The following is a 17067-nucleotide window of genomic DNA, read 5'->3' as shown; positions in this document are numbered from 1 at the left end:
AAAAGATATTTATTCTGGTAACATTAAAGTGACTTTTCTAGCCATGTGGCATGTCACAGTGATTTATTTAGAGGAAAAATTCAGAGCCTGATCAAATGTTGAATTCAGAATGAGATTCTAATGAAAGTCTGTATAGATCATAGACAATGCCATTTATGAAGAAATTTCCATTTCATTTAGAATTCTTTGGCAAGTGTTAAATTCATTTATGCAGCTCAAAAAAAGACAGAGAAATCCATCATTTTCTGCTAGTAAAGAAGAAAATTATGTAAGCCAGAGTAAAATATAGCTCAAAGTTGAAATATAATGACTGTGACTAATATTAATGTGCTCCTCTTCCTTTCTAAAATTGTAGAAACATAGACAGTACTTAGAAACAATTGGTAATGTTCTTTGCCCTCTGAAAATTTCCATCTGAAGAGGTGGAAGTTATAGTTTCATTTGATGCATTTAGTTATTCATTGGTAGTTGTCAGCATACTAAACTCTCATCAAACTATATTTGACCAGGGTATTAATGTTATTAGATTATCTTCGTGTGGCATTCATATTCAAGTGGAGATATAAAACAGTTAATCAGCATAATCCAGCCTTTCCAAATCATCCACATTAACTGATGTCGAACCTTTTTGTCTGACTTAAGTTAGTAGTCACATTGTTTTAAATAGTAGGACCGTAATTATAATAAATTATTAGTACAAAATTATCACTATCATTAAAGAATCAAATATAATCACTATCATTTTTTCACACTATGACAGAGCATTTCCCAGTTAGTTGAATAAAAGGGGAGAAAATCCACATCTTTAAAATGGGATTTTGTTTCTAGAAATTAAATGCAACCAGCTCATCAGAAGGAAGTACCGTTGATGTTGCTCCTCCCCGAGAAGGTGAACAAGCTGAAATTGAACCTGAGGAAGACCTTAAACCAGAAGCCTGTTTTACTGAAGGTAAATAAACAGTAATGTAATTAAATGAAATTTCCTTTCATTCTTTACAGAGACTCGCTTGAAGGAAATATTTAAAAGAAATTGTGAAAGCACGCTTATTTTGTTTTCCTTGTTTCTTACAAAAAAATCTGTTTATGTTTCCACATTTTAGTACAGCAGAGATTATGCCTGGATAAATAAGAGAATATGATATGTTGTGATTGTTGCTACAACCACAGAATGTAAGAGATAAATGGCATTCTGAAATGTCATGTCATTGATATCACAATCCCTTCAGAATATGTTGCCAATGGTGTGATTTGATTTATAGATGCCATAATAATTACATCCCATCCCCTACAGTTTCAAATGCCGTTAATTATACTATGGCCAGAGCTGTTCAGAGATGTAACTGTGTTGTAGAGCCTTGGCAGGAGAAGACAGAGTTCTCACAGCAACCAGCCCAGCATCTTGCACACAAATCAATAAAGACATACTGACTCATTGTGATTAGATTAATCTAATAAGTAGTAGCTCAGAGAGTTAGAGCAGAAGAGTATAGAGAAATCAGAAATAATATGAAATCTAGGAAGCAGAAAACAAAAGAATAAGAGATCCTGATTGACAAATGAGTCATAGGAGTGACTAAGAAAAGCACTGAGACTGAAAATAAATTAGCTTGAGAAAACTGACAGTGGCTGATACCTAGGAAGACAGTAGGATTTTCTATGCATAAAAAGAAAGGAGTAAAAATCTAGGATCATATGATGTAGTTTTGCCCCAACCTGGAAAGATGTAAATCAACTCTATTTCCTTCAGTGGATTTAAGGCAAGGAAGTACTGATGGGTGTTGAAGAATGAAACCATTTTTACTCAAGAAAATATGGGTAAAGTAGTTGCTTAAATTCTAAGTATAGAAGTCTAAAAATAATTCATTAAGCAGGAAGGATGTTGACTATGGAATAAAGTATCCAGCTACGTCATTAAAATGATGAACTAGGATTCAGTGGGGAGGGAGCAAGAAAGTTTTTTTTTTTTTTCTATTTAAGATTAAATTATATTTTTCTAACTTCTTGTATTTCACATTGCCTTTTAGGATGTATTAAAAAGTTTCCCTTTTGTCAAGTAAGTACAGAAGAAGGGAAAGGGAAAATCTGGTGGAATCTTCGGAAAACCTGCTACAGTATTGTTGAGCATAACTGGTTTGAGACTTTCATTGTCTTCATGATTCTTCTCAGTAGTGGTGCTTTGGTAAGTGAAATGAATATTGGCAAGAACCAGGTTCTAGTGAAGAAGCTTGTTCTCTAAAAATACCAGAAGCATACAGTGAGTTTAAGAATCAAGAGGAGGTGTGTCTGTGCCTTGCAGAGCTGAGCACTCTATGCAAAATCCTATTCTAAACAAATCAGAACCATGGACCAGCCAGATGGAGTTCCTTATTGGGTGTTTATCTAACGGATGTTTTCCTCACTGAGACAACCATTTACAGAGACGTTCTGTGGCTACATTACCTTTTCCTATCAAATGCCATCCAGTTTTCCCTAATAATTACATTAACATTCATGAACTAAAAGTATATCTTGTTTCGTCATGTGTAATCAACTTATTCTTTCAAAATAAACCAAATCATTCAGGAAGATCATATAAAGTAATGTTGGAATAAGCCAACTCTGTCCCTTATTAACAGAACTTCTAGTTACTTTTTACTTCATGTTTCCTCACTGAAATCATGTCTTTGTAGTAGTAATTGAGCTAGATACTTTGGAGTGAGATGTGACAAAAGCACATATGAAATCAAGAGATGTTGACATTTCCCTGCAAGTATTTTCCCACTTAGTCTTTAGATTTTGTTGTTCAATATTTAGATGATATTAGTCAATATTTGTCAAGTTGTTTTGCACTCAATATTATACTGAGCATATTTTCAAGTATTTAAGGGAAGCAAGCCATTAAGGTAAAATAAAGTTTTCTTGATTCACAGGCTTTTGAAGATATATACATAGAACAGCGGAAGACTATCAAAACCATGCTAGAATATGCTGACAAGGTCTTCACTTACATATTCATTCTGGAAATGCTTCTCAAATGGGTAGCTTATGGATTTCAGACATATTTCACTAATGCCTGGTGCTGGCTAGATTTCTTGATTGTTGATGTAAGTATCCTGAATGATTTTATGAAATCATTTGTAAAAGAGCCAAGTTTAACATTTGATGTATGTCTGATTAAAACCTTGACAGTGACAACCTAGTTTCACTAATGCTGACATAAATGTATAGTTTGGGAGGGTGGTTAGCTACAATTAATTCAATAATGAGGAATGCCTCACGGAAAAGAGTAGAGGAAGTCCCAAAAATGTAGAAGTGGTAAGACAAAACAGAGAAAGGGTACACCTAGAAAGACAATTAAAAAGAAAACACAGAAAAGGTTGTTCTATACCAGAAACAGACCGCTCTTTTTTATTTTTATTTTTGTTCTGAAAGTTAAGGACCTCAAGGTAAATAATAGTAAAACAATGTTAGTTGACAGATCTAAGCACTTAGCTTATTAACAGTTCAATAAAAATCTGCAGAGGGTAAAGTCATGATAGATTTGAGCTAGGAATTGTGAGAATTGCACTTTTTGCTAAATATTGTTAAATTAACCCATTTAGTGTATTCCTTCAGCCATATACTCAGAGACAAGCTGCAATTCTATTTTTTAAAACAGTAGTTAGATATCCCAGTAGCTAATCAGATATTTACCATGCAAAGAGTTAGGTGTTGGTCTGCTCTGAATCTGATTACCCTGGGGTGAGTAGTCATAGGAACGGTACAATTATGGAATCTGACTTGCAGCCTATTTTTTATTCCAAATCATAGAAAAGCACTGAAGCAAAATGATAGTCATCTGGTTCTTTGTAGTTTATGATATTTCATTGCAAAAGGCTTCACAGCTTCCCAACAAAACAAGGTGCTTCAAACACTGCCTTTAGCTATTCCCTAGCAATAGTGAAGCACTTTATTTTTAGCTCTAACACTTGCCAATATGAATCAATAATTTCTGTAGGTGTGCATTCATTCTTTTTATCATTTTTGAGTAGTATGAGTCTGTCCAAATTCTACTGGCTGTCCTTTCACACATGTACACTCAAAATTCTATAACCAAAATGTATTTAACCTTTTGTGTTCATGCTTTTAGATGAGATCAACAGTATTCAGAATGATATGGACATAGACAACAGCCAAGATGAATTTAGTAGACCAGAAAGAACTTGCAGTTTCCATTACTAGCTTTTCACGAATAAAAAAATGAATTGCAATATTGTCCTGAAAAGCCATCCACAATAGGAAGTTAAATATTCTCCCATTATATACCTGGAATGGATCTTAAGAACTGGCCTTTATCATAGACATTAGGAAACTGAAGTTCAAATAATTTTCCTGAAATAACACAACTACTTAAACATAAAGCTGACATTAGTACACAAATTTCCTAATTTTCAATTCAGCTTTTTCCCTCAGATTTCCTAGCTAACCCAATAAAGTACATTAGGCATATCAAACAAATGTGTGTGTGCATTTGTGTGTGTATTGTGTTTGACACTGGCTATGTGATTTAGCATTTATAATCTTCACCTTCTCCCTGAAATGATTCATGTATGAAGATCATTTAAAAATCTGATAGCATGTCTCCAGAAAATTCTGACTTACATTTACTGAAGTTCTATGTTGTGCTTTATGTATTTTCCTCATATAGAAAATATTATTATAATAAAAAAATTTCTCAAGGGCAAGATCTTGTATCATGTTTAAGACATATAATATAAACACTTAGTTATCTATTGAATAGTTTTTAGTGAGCAAATCAATGGTACCCTCCAAATTACTTTCCCTTTAGTGGGTCAAGATCGACAGCTTGAAACTGATCACTTGAAGTCTTCTACTTTTAGGCAAGTTAATTTGGGGATTAATTTTCTTCTTTTAACCCCAAACAGGGACTGAAACACATGAATTAATGTAACAGCAAATAACAACTTGACCTGAGACCAATGAGAGACTTTCTGCCCAAGTAATCTGGCTCTAATGCCTCTCACCCTTACTTTATAATTCTCGTTATTAATGTCTTCTTTAATTATAAATATGTAGTAATCCTGTTACCAGTTCTATGACATACCTTATTGTTATATCTGCTTTGCTACAGGTTTTGTCTCTATGTGGCAGGTTTAGAAATTTTATGTATCTAGTATGTAGAAAAGCTATTTCTATCTAGCTTCGTGCCCTTTGCCCCATGTTTTGCAAGAGGTACAGATCTGTGTGATATATCGGACTAATCTAGTCAAAGAGTTTCTGCATTATACTCTGAAAGTGCTTTCTGTAAGTGGTAGTGGATAAAAACTATGAGATGTACACAGTTGCTTTGAATATCAGTGGGAGCTCTTGTAAAAAGAGTTAAAGTAAAATAACTGAGATAAAAGAACTGTGTAACTGTCAATTATTGTCACATCACATCAAGTCTGATCTCTTTTCATATATATTTCCATGTAAAGTCTAGTATGTGGTTTGTTGGTTCCTATAATTATTCTCCTAGTAGAAATGATTCACTGTGTCCATTTTCTGGAATAATTTAATTCTCCATTAGCACTATTAATTTATTAATGAGAATAATTTCTCACTGGCCAGGTTTTAAAAGATAATCCTATTAATTTAACCATAAATTTATATATCCCATTCTTTGGAAGATATGACTTCTACAACACAGAGTGTTAGTTTTCAATTATGTATGGTCTTTTCTTAAATACCAACCCACATTTCTGTTTTCTAGATAATATCTACTGACACTCCTATCTCTTATCTTTCCCTTCCAAACATGTATTTCTTCCTATATTTCCTATTTAGTCTGGTAGAAGTATATTTATGAAGTTGGGCCAAGAGTTATATTTAGGCTTTTTCTCTTAGACCCCTCACAGCCAATAAATGAACAAGATCTGCCCTATGTTACCAACTAATTAAGTCAAGTTTTTGGTGCTCCTCTTTAATACCACATCAACACCACTATCACTAACTGGACCTCACAATGACTTGCTAATAGTTCTCCCTGTCTCTGGTCATGACCTTATCAAATTTCTTTAGGAAGATTGACATTGCCTTTTCTCTTCTTAAAGGCCTTCCTAGGGAATGCATCTCATCCGCCAGCATGCTTAATGTTGACAGTGCAGTAAAATACAGGTTCTCATTTATAGCAACTAACCCATAAATAGGTCTATATCTTCAATATGCCTTAATTCATTTAATCCTCACAACAGTCTATGAAGTATCTGCTGTTATTATTCCAATCGTTTAGTTGAGAAAATTGAGGCACAGAGCAGTAAGTTAACTGTTAAGTGGCTATATACCACACATACATTTTGTAAAATGTTAAGAACAATTTGTGTCTTTTCAAAAAGAAAATTAAACCTAAGGATAGACTCATTGTTACACATCCCATAAAAGTAGTAATCATGTTCTCTTTCAAACAAACCAGCACTTCAAGTATTTTTCCAGCAGTGTGCTTGATTATAGAAGATGCATCCATTAACAAAGATACTGTGATTTGGTTTTTCAGCATAAATAACACATAGTATGATTTTCTTTTAATGACCTTGAAATTAAAAAATTAAGAATTCTAGGCAAGGAAGTAAATTTAGAGCGATTACCTGATTGAAATTCCTCATTTTAAAACAAACAAATACAAAAGATGTTTAGAACATTCATGGGAAATTCTTGAGGATTTTACAGGTTCTGTTTGTCACATAGTAGTTCCCAAATTTTATTCATCTTTTTCCCAAAAATGAACGCTTAGATCTTATCCCTACTATCACAAATACCACCACAAGGACCAGAATGTTTGGGGTTGTTTTTTGTTGTCTTTTTTTAACAGCTTGTGAGCTTTTTGAATTTTCTAAGCATGTACAGACTTAAAGACCAATAAATATACTGTAAAATCCTAAGACTGAAGTGGAAAGGAAGTCAAGGTACTCTGAGTTATAAACTCCCATTATATAAAAATGAGCTCCATTTCTCACTGACAGTGCATAAGAACTACTTTGCTTGTCTCACAGCCACAGATGACCTTCACTAGGATCCTGTTGTATGCCACACCCCACGTGACCAAATTCCTTCGTCTCCAATAGCCCAACCTCCAGTCCTTGCCAAGAATCTTTCACAATCGCTCCCATAGCAGCTTTGTTTCTGTTCCCTACCATTCTCTGAACCTCTTTCTAGGAACTGCCTACCAGATGGGAAATAGGGCAGCTCTGCCATGAAAGTGGGGAGTTGTGTATCTAGCAATCTGAAGTTCCAGGTACCCTAAGAAATACTGAGTTAATCCACACACTATTCAAACCATTTGGTATGATTGATGGGAAAACTTCAAGTGCATGATATATTGAAGAGGCTTTTTGTAGTCTGGCAGGACAATCCAGCCACAATGTAGATTAGGGCTTTTATGTTCTGACCTCTGTAACAGGTCTAGATTTTACTCTGGTATCTGCTTTCTTGCAGGGTTAGAGAGGAGTGGGTGGGAGTGTCCAGCTTTCCTGGATACAGACTTTCAATCAATGCTGCTTTCACTTCCATCTATTGTCTCCCTGTTTTCAAGGAACCTAATGGTTCCAGGCCCCAGAGTCTTTTGAGTATTGATTGAAGCAATTTTACTTGTTTCTGAAGGCATCTTGAGTTTCTGCTGCTTTTCCTCTGAAGAGAAAGTAATCATTCCTAGGCTTTCTGTAATCCAGAATTTCTTAAAACTCATCTCCTCTCCACCTCTTCTATCATTGTCTCTGTCTATATTCATTTGCTTTACTTCTATTTGATTTTCATTCAATAGGAAGCGTAAGTATGTTAATCAAACAAATAGATTAAAAGTCAAGTTTAGAGAGAAACTGAACATTTTACTGTTTGACTAATTGCCTTTTACTTATTGATTTGTGGGGGTACCTATTATATGAAGATGAGGGAGATTAATATATTGTCACATGTGATATGCATGCTTTTCCTAACTAGACTTTTGTCTAGACTTGCTTTAATCATGTAGAAATTTTTTCATATCAATTCAGTTAAATTTACCAGACTTTTTCCTTCTTAGTTTTCTCATGTGTATGAAGACTCTCTCATTTGAGATCATTAAGAATATTCCCATATTTTACTAGTTTATACTTTGAGGAGTTTTGTTTGTTCATTTGTTTGTATTTTACATTGTAACTTTTGATCATCTGGAATTTGATGAAATGTTGGAGGTAAGCCACCAATATTATTTTCCTCCAAGTGGTTTCCCAGTTAATTATTAATCATATGTGGGGTTTCTTCCCCTCATTTAAAACCCTAACCTTATCCACATACTAAATCTCAGTATGCAGTGGATCTAATTTCAACAGCATTTCTTTTATTAAAGAAATTGTTTTACTTATTTTATTGTTATTGTATACACACATACATATTGTATATATACATACATAGGCTTTAATTATTATAGATTTATAATTAATTGTACAGTTATGGTATTTGTCGTCACTGAGTGCTTTTTAAAAAATAATATTATAAGTTATTCTTATGCTTTTATAGTCTCAATTTTACTTTTAAAGTGGCTATGCCCACGTAGCCATGAGGCCCTGGGTTCAAACCCCAGTACTGCCAAAAAAAAAAAAAAAGAGACAGGTTTGGAAAACAAGAACAAAAAAAGAACAAATGAAAAAATTAAAAAATAAGAAAAAAAGAACAACAAAAAGATATCATGAAAAATAGATTAGTCAACCACCTAAAATGATATTATTTTTTATAATAATTTTCATTTGCTTTTCTCATTTTTTGATGTTAATAAGATATATCTGCAAATAATTACTTCACTAATTTTTTAATTCTTATAACTCTTATCTTCTTCCAGAAAGTATTAAATACTGTTCTTGGTGATGGTTGTATTCTTTCATTTTGCTTTTAATGGGAAAGCTTCTAGATTTCCCCAGAAAAATTTTAGAAGATTTCAGATTGAAGTGTATCATTAGGATATATGGAGGTAATACATAGTTTTAATTTTTTAGCTACACATGTTGAACTTACATATTTTCTTTATCCATTTTCAAGGAAAATGAATTCATATTGCTTTGTCATTAACCACTCACAGGACTTTCAGGCTTTTCTTTAAAAATAATGTTCCCTCATGCATTATTCTCTTATTTCTGTCACAGATGTTATAGGAATGTGGAAATCTATGGAATAGAATTAAACCACCCTTCCTCTCACTCAGACATTTTCATGTTATTTATGTGTAGTGTGGCATAACACCCATATTCATTTAAATACATACTAAAGATTCAATTATTTTTTGGTGGGACTGAGGTTTGAATCCAGGGCTTCACACTTGCAAAGCAGACACTTCCAAAGCAAATGCTCTACCACTTGAGCCACACTTCTAGTCCATTTTTGCTCTGGTTATTTTGGAGATGGGGTCTGGAGAACTGTTTTCCCAGGGTTGGCTTGGAACCATGATCCTCCAGAGCTCAGCCTTCCAAGTAGCTAGGATTATAGGTGTGAGCCACTGGTGCCCAGTTAAAATTTCTATTTTGGACAAGGTGGTCTGTTATACTTTGCACATGTCAGCAAAGAATGCCTTTTGTGTTTACCACAAAAGATTAAAACACTACATATTGAAAGGCTGGGGACAAATTTCTGCGGTGAAAAATATACTGGGCTTAAAAACAGATGACCTAAATTCAAGTTATTTGCCTGCCTGTTGCTGCCTGTTCTTGAACCAGACATTTGGCCATTCTGAGCCACACAGATAATAAGTAAAAAAAATCATGTAAATTATGAAACACCCTACCATTATTGAACATTATCTTCAAACTTAAATTATGATAAAATTTGAAGAAGTTTTGTAAGAATCTACCTCTGATATAAGAAATTTAAAATATCTTATTTCAAAATTGTCTCAAGACCTTTAAGATTTTTCAACTTTAATTAGTTCAATACAATGAGCTGTCTCAGAAAAAATATTTGTTTGACTGATAAGATTCTGGTAATCTCATCAGAATGATTTATATAGAAAACATAATCATTTTAAGTTGCTTGATTAAATACTTCTTCAGAGAGTACTTTCAAAATCCTAAAAGTCTTTTAAATTCCCTCTATTTCCCTAAATAAATCAAATACGCCACAAATCCCAGCATATGCTTGTCAGGAAGTCCAATCCCAGGCAATTTTTTGATGGTTGTCCCTTTGGAACTTTTTTAGAAACTCTGTGATAGTGCAGCCTAGGAAAATAGTAGTAAATTGTGCTGATCTCCATAGATCAAGGCTACTACACTGGCATTTTGTTCTCCGAGCCATGAAGTCCATTTTAAAAAGTGGTGTGTCACTAATGTCCAGCTTCTCTAACAGCACAGTTCCACTCCTGTGCAGGGTGGGTAAATGTAAGTGATGCCTCCGTGCTCTTAAATGGATGACTTCCTATCCTTCCAGAATCCACCAGCTCTACACATGACTTTTCTTTCCATACTTTGGAATCTGGAGAAATTTTCAGCCACTTCTTTTAAAGTCCCAGTCTTCAATAAAGAATTTGGCTTGGAAAATGAAAGAAATCTTTAAATAGTAATATCAGAAACATTAAAAAAAATCTGTTAATGTTGCCTGAGTCAAAGGAGCCCATAACAGAATCCTGTGAATTCTCTAATAACTTTTCCAGTCTTTCCAGTCTTCTGTGGCAACAAACCCAATACAGAAATGAATAGTTCCACAAATTGTCCTGTCATGTATTAAGTTCAACATTGAAGTCATTTATTATTCAGTTGAATTCTATGAGTTAGAAACTAAAATTTATCAGTGAGGGGACAGTGGGTCCATTTGCCTTTAAAGCCTATGTTCTAGTGCTGGTGTTACCCTTGAGACCCTGTGTTCTTTAGCAGATCAGTGATTTCATCTTACCTCAGAGGATTGTTGGGAGAATTTACTCAAATTCATTTTGAGCAACTTTCCTTTTCCATAGAACATTAAGCCCTAATGCCCTCAAGTCATCTAGTCAATGTAACAAATTAAATTTCCTCTGATGCATCAAGAAAAGCATTAATTATATGTCATCCTTATGAAAATTGAGAAAATGGTGATTAAAATAATTTTTTGTGTTCTGTGGTTCAGACAAAGAACACATTTTATAAATGAATGCAAAAGTTTAGATAGGCTTTTGAAGTTAGATCCTTTCATTCCACCTCTTATTGCTCATTCTGTTTTTATTTTTCTTCTTCTTTCTTTTGGGATAGAGTGGTGCTCAACTTCCTCATCAATGGAAAGGGGTGATAATAGTGTGTGCATCTTGGGATTTTGCATGCAAGTATGACATTTATTGAAAGAAAACCGAAGCAAGTAGTCCCCCCCCAAAAAAACCCACAATGACATGTATTTTTATACTTCCAGTGTTTAAGTAAGATTTATCAGAAAGATATGTGATCACTCGCTACATTCTTATTATAAATATAGTATTATATATAAAATTTTCCAGGTAAAATTTCCTCTTCATTTTATTTATGCAACACATATCCACTAAAGTGTACCCAACTAGCTAACCAACTGACTCTATCACCTGGGAAGTGACTCTAGAACGCAGAAACAAGTTGCTACATAAATTCAGGAGAGAAATTGATTTCTAATGAACAATACTGAGCAGAGATACATGAAGGATCTGGCTTTTGAACTAACTCCCGAATTATCAGTGGTATATGCACAGGTTGAAAAGGAGTGGATGACAGGAACTATCTATCTGGAAGGTTTGCAAATGTTTATGGAAATGGGCAAGTATTCCAGTTTCACTTGTCAGAAAAATAATAGTATGAAATGAGACTAAAAATGTAAGATGATCCCACTATGTGGAAGGAAAAGGTTGCCAAGGTATGCTCAAACTTGTATTTTGTTGTCACCAAAGAACAGACAGCACATCCTATACCTTTCAACAGTTTATTTCTCTGTGAACTAAATATTTTTTCCTTTCACAGGTTTCTTTGGTTAGTTTGGTAGCCACTGCCCTTGGCTACTCAGAACTTGGTGCTATCAAATCCCTTCGAACACTGAGAGCTCTAAGACCTTTGAGAGCCTTGTCCCGGTTTGAAGGCATGCGGGTAAGAAGGCTCAGATGCTCTCTAAGAGTCATATCGAAATTACAGATGGATGTAATACTTTTCTGGTATTTATTTCGCAGAATTTCATAGCAAAAATCTTAAAAATTCCTAAGCCTAAACTGAAGTTTATTTAAACAGGTTCTTAGAAAGTGGTAGAGCTAAGACCAGAATAAGGTCTTGAGATCACAGTTCATAGTTCAAGGGTAAAGGCTGTTTGTTTCTTGCCAGTTTTTTCTGGTTTTTTTCCTTTTTCTTTCTTTCTTTCTTCTCCCTCCCTCTCTCTCTCTCTCTCTCTCTCATTCTCTCCTTCCTTCCTTCCTTCCTTCTTCCCTCCCTCTCTCTCTCTTTCTTCCTTCTCTCTCTCTTTTTTGGTGGTATTGGCATTTGAACTTAGAGCATTTGAACTGCTTCATTCTTCCTAGGCAGGCACTTTTCCACATGAGTCATGTCTCCAGTCCTTTTGCTTTTTTAGTTTGTTTTTTGGTAAGGATCTTGTGCTTGTTCCAGAGCTGATCTCAGAACTTACTCTCCCTACCTCTCCTTCCTGAGTTACTGGGATTACAGGAGTATGCGACCAGGGCTGGCCCCAGTTATGTCTTTCATTGCTTAAACATTTTGAAATGTTCAGTCATTCTTATATGACTGTTTACAACTGGCATTCATTTTAGGAAGGCTTTTAATTCTTAATAGAAAAATTTGATTCCTCAAAAAGTACTGGCAATAAATAAAAGGCAAAATGGTTTTTGTGCACTTTATTTCTTGAATTAATATCAATAATAAAAATTGTCATTGTAGCCAGGCACCAGTGGCTCACACCAGCAATCCTATTCAGGAGGCAGAGATTAGAAGGATCACAGTTCAAAGCAGCCCAGGCAAATAGTTTGTGACACCCTATCTTGAAAACACTCATCACACACACACACACAAAAAAAAACAGGACTGATGGAGTAGCTCAAGGAATAGGCCCTGAGTTCAAGCCCTAGTATCACAGGAAAAAAATGTCATTGTATAAGAAAACAACATTAAATTATAGCATCCTACAAAATCTATATCTTCTAAGCAAACAAAGTTGCTAGGATAATGAACTAAGTGGTGTTTCAGACAACCCCAGGCTTTGTCTTTTACAGAGCTAGCATTAAAGTTTCCCATAGCATTGCATTTTCCTCTCCAGTTCTCTTTCTTAGTAAGCATATCATGCATCTAAACATAAAATGCACACTTGCCACACCCCGTTCAGTACTATTTTGCACAAAAGCCAGCTTTGTTTAATCTAGTTTGCAAATGTTTATGGATATTGAATTTCTTCAAGGCCAGAGGGTTTTTACATTAGGAGGTGGTTTGTTTGGGGCAATAAAAACCATTCAGCCTTGACTGCAAAATTTTTCATCAGGGAGAATGAAACTCTCTAGACTCTCCAGGAGCTTTATAAGCAAAGAAACACTTGGTTTTTACACTGCAATTTGCTTCATTGCTACTGTTAACAAACTGATGAAAATCATTACTCAATTTCAAGTTCTTTTCCAAACAATCTTCTTCACTATTATATTATTTATAAGCCCTCTTCTGGCTTCATGGTTTCTTATTAATAGCTCATTTCAGAAGGGAGAGAGTAATTGAACAATACTGAAAATTTATAAATTTGCTCCAATCTGAAAAATATTCTAACATTTTAATTAAGTTACATAGAAAAATTAACATTCTAGCTGAAGGAATCATACATTTCTTTGAAAATAAGAGATTTTGTAGTAGTATGAAAGTATATCACACAAATTTTAGTAGGAAAATAGCCTGGCAAGTGTAATATACATGACATAATTTCAAAAAGAAGTAAAATTCAGTTAGCACAGGAAATTTTCATAATTTTGGGTTTCAGATTTTGACTTAAAATTCTTTGGTGTTGATTTCCAAATACTGTTTATAGACTTTTTAAACTTATATAAATGCTTAACAAAATAGTCCACTGTAAACTAAGTTAAATTAGGTAAGAAAGATTAATATTGACCTCTTCAGAGATTTAAACATTCATCTTAATCTCTTTTGAATTTAAAGAGATTAAAGGTGATTTCATTTTCTATTCATAAAATACGACAGTCTGATTTAATGGAATAGGATTTGTCTCAAAGTGAACATTTAGGAGATAGCAAAATAAGAATAATGGAGACATATTCAATGCTTTTATGTCTAAGGGTTAATCCCGTGTCTTTTCTTAATTTAATATACTTTTTTAAATTGAGATTTACCAATAGGAAACAGAAGGACCTTATAAATTCCTAATTCTGTTCTACATAGTCATAAACAAGTTACCTGACCTGAGGATACAGACAAGACATTTTTAATACTTTGCTTAATTGTAAAAGGTTTTTTGCTTATTTTTTTGAATCCTCATTCATTCATTAATACTCTTAAAAATTAAAGTGTATTGCTGAAAGATGATTGTTTTCTTCATTGACATTTAATGCAACTTTTCTTTCTTCCCCAGCATATAAACATTTTCTGACTTCATCTTGCTGTACCAGGTTTTTGTTTCTTTCTTTCCACACTATTGTATTTTGCTTTCCTTAAACCCTTAGCTCTTTAGTTTTCCCTTTTCATTTCATTTGTTTTCCCTTTTCAAATATGTACTAGAAAATATTAGAAGAAACATACTAGAAGTAGAAATATACCTACATTATTACTTAACTCTTCAAAATCTTTAAATACTAAATACATAAATGACAGGAAGTTTTAACAATTTTTACTGTCTCCTTACATATTCCACTAGGTCGTTGTGAACGCTCTCGTTGGGGCAATTCCCTCTATTATGAATGTACTCCTGGTTTGTCTTATCTTCTGGCTGATCTTTAGTATCATGGGTGTGAATCTGTTTGCTGGCAAGTTCTACCACTGTGTTAACATGACAACGGGTAACACATTCGATGTGCGTGAAGTCAACAACTTGAGCGATTGTCAAGCTCTTGGCAAGCAAGCGCGGTGGAAAAATGTGAAAGTCAACTTTGATAATGTCGGTGCTGGCTATCTTGCATTGCTTCAAGTGGTAAGTGGCTGCTACATAAGTCTTGAAAACATGTTCAAGATGCTTCAAGTGAGACTCTTTCTCCAATATTCCTGTTTAAATGATTAGTGTTTCACAGTAGAGAAGTAGTTTATGATAACACCTATACTATTGGTTTGACTTGACTTAAAGAAGGCATTGAAGGCATTTTGTATTTTCTCCTTTGCAGTTTTTAATGTATTTTAATGTAATTTTATATTTCTTCTACCTATTTCTTCTTGTTCTTATTAAGCACTATTACCATTTTTAGTTTTCTATAGTGATCATTGCCAAAAGATCTATTTTATATATTAAAATAATAATGCATATATTGCAGTGGTGAACTAAATGAATGAATTATTAGCCAGATAATTTACTGTAACAATGTCCAAGGCAGTATGACTGTACTATGTGTAGAAATGCAGATGTTATGGGTGAATTTCAAAATATGTACTGTTTAATGTTTTACTTAATTGTCAGTATATTAACTAATCTACAATTAAACTCAACCAGAGCTTGAACTTTAGACTTTAACTTTTGACATGAAAGGGACATAAGACTAAGACTGGCTTTTTATCAATCAAATCTTTAATTGAATTATTCTATGGAAGAAAGTAGAGAGCTGGCACAGTGACCCAAGTGGTGGAGCACCTACCTAGAAATTAGGAGACCCTTAGTTCAACCCCCGTACCATCAGAAAGAAAAAGAGGAATGTCTCCCAAGAGAAACAAAGAAAAATTCTGGACTCTGCATTCAAATATTTTTCAATTTCATTTCTTCATTCAATTCATTTGAATCTCTCCATAGATAATATCACAATATTATACAAAAAGTTATTTACAATAATACTGTCAGGTTTTCTTCTGGTAAAATGCCAAAATCTCACATAAGGTATTTATACAGAGTTCAAATATATGTTGTTTACAGGCCACATTTAAAGGCTGGATGGATATCATGTATGCAGCTGTTGATTCACGAGATGTGAGTATCATTCAGATACTATTTATAACTACTAGATTTTCCATGGCAAACATGGATGATGATTCAACTGAGACTCAGAATTTTACATGACATGAGGTCAGAATATTTACCACTGCATATAGAAATGGTCACATGGAAACCAGTGTGCTTCCATTTAGATAATATTTTGATTAATATAGTTATAATATGTAATATACAACATATATGTATATTATGAAAAGATATATAACTACATGAATCAGGAGATATCAAATGAGTCCTATACATGAGACTGTGCAGAATGGGAAAGTCACTCAGCAATGGAGAAACTTCTCTGTGTACCTAGAGAATATGGTAGACCAGTCTGTGAAGCAGGTTCCAAGAATATTATGATACAAAAAAGCAATCAAGTTAGAGGCCAGCCTGGACTACATACTTTGAAGCCCTTTTGGACTACAGAGTGAAACTTGGTCTCAAAACATAAATCTTATGAAGTGTGTGAATTTTTATGGTAGTTTGAAAAAGAACTGTTTGTATAAAATAGTATCTTAAGGCAAGTTAAAAGTAGTTTATATAAATAATAGCATTCACTACATTATTGAATTTAAGTGTTCATTATCTTTAAATAGTATTTAATATTTCAATATTGCTTAGGTTAAACTTCAGCCTGTATATGAAGAAAATCTGTATATGTATTTATACTTTGTCATCTTTATCATCTTTGGATCATTCTTCACTCTGAATCTGTTCATTGGTGTCATCATAGACAACTTCAATCAGCAGAAAAAGAAGATAAGTATTCCTCAGCTTCCACCTTTCCCTAGGCTGAGTTTGTATCTGTTTTCAGCCAAACAACCAGGATGCTCATAGTAATGACAAACTTTGGTTGTGTTTATGTTATTTTTGGTTTACTATGTGGTCAGTTAAGATATAGACCCTACTGAGTAGCTCCTCTCAGGTTCATCCACTGCAGAGTTGCTATAGTTTCTTTCTGATCGAATGGCTCTCCAGTGCTCTAGCCTGATTTAC

General features: G+C 33.8%; 1 protein-coding gene across 11 annotated transcripts in view; it reads left to right on the top strand.

Annotated features, from left to right (window-relative positions):
* Positions 1-17067, top strand: part of Scn3a (sodium voltage-gated channel alpha subunit 3) — a 105149-nt gene that overhangs the window by 81240 nt on the left and 6842 nt on the right. For all 11 annotated transcript variants that reach the window (XM_074070989.1, XM_074070996.1, XM_074070993.1 and 8 more), the window contains 7 exons: positions 829-949; positions 2025-2179; positions 2910-3083; positions 11925-12047; positions 14809-15081; positions 16006-16059; positions 16693-16830. In XM_074070989.1, the coding sequence (XP_073927090.1) occupies positions 829-949; positions 2025-2179; positions 2910-3083; positions 11925-12047; positions 14809-15081; positions 16006-16059; positions 16693-16830 (1038 nt within the window). The remainder of the gene's footprint in view (positions 1-828; positions 950-2024; positions 2180-2909; positions 3084-11924; positions 12048-14808; positions 15082-16005; positions 16060-16692; positions 16831-17067) is intronic.

This window comes from Castor canadensis, chromosome 4 (genome assembly GCF_047511655.1).
Source record: "Castor canadensis chromosome 4, mCasCan1.hap1v2, whole genome shotgun sequence".
NCBI lineage: Eukaryota > Metazoa > Chordata > Mammalia > Rodentia > Castoridae > Castor > Castor canadensis.
Note: the sequence above shows the minus strand (reverse complement) of the source record. Positions and strands in the feature narration are given on the sequence as shown.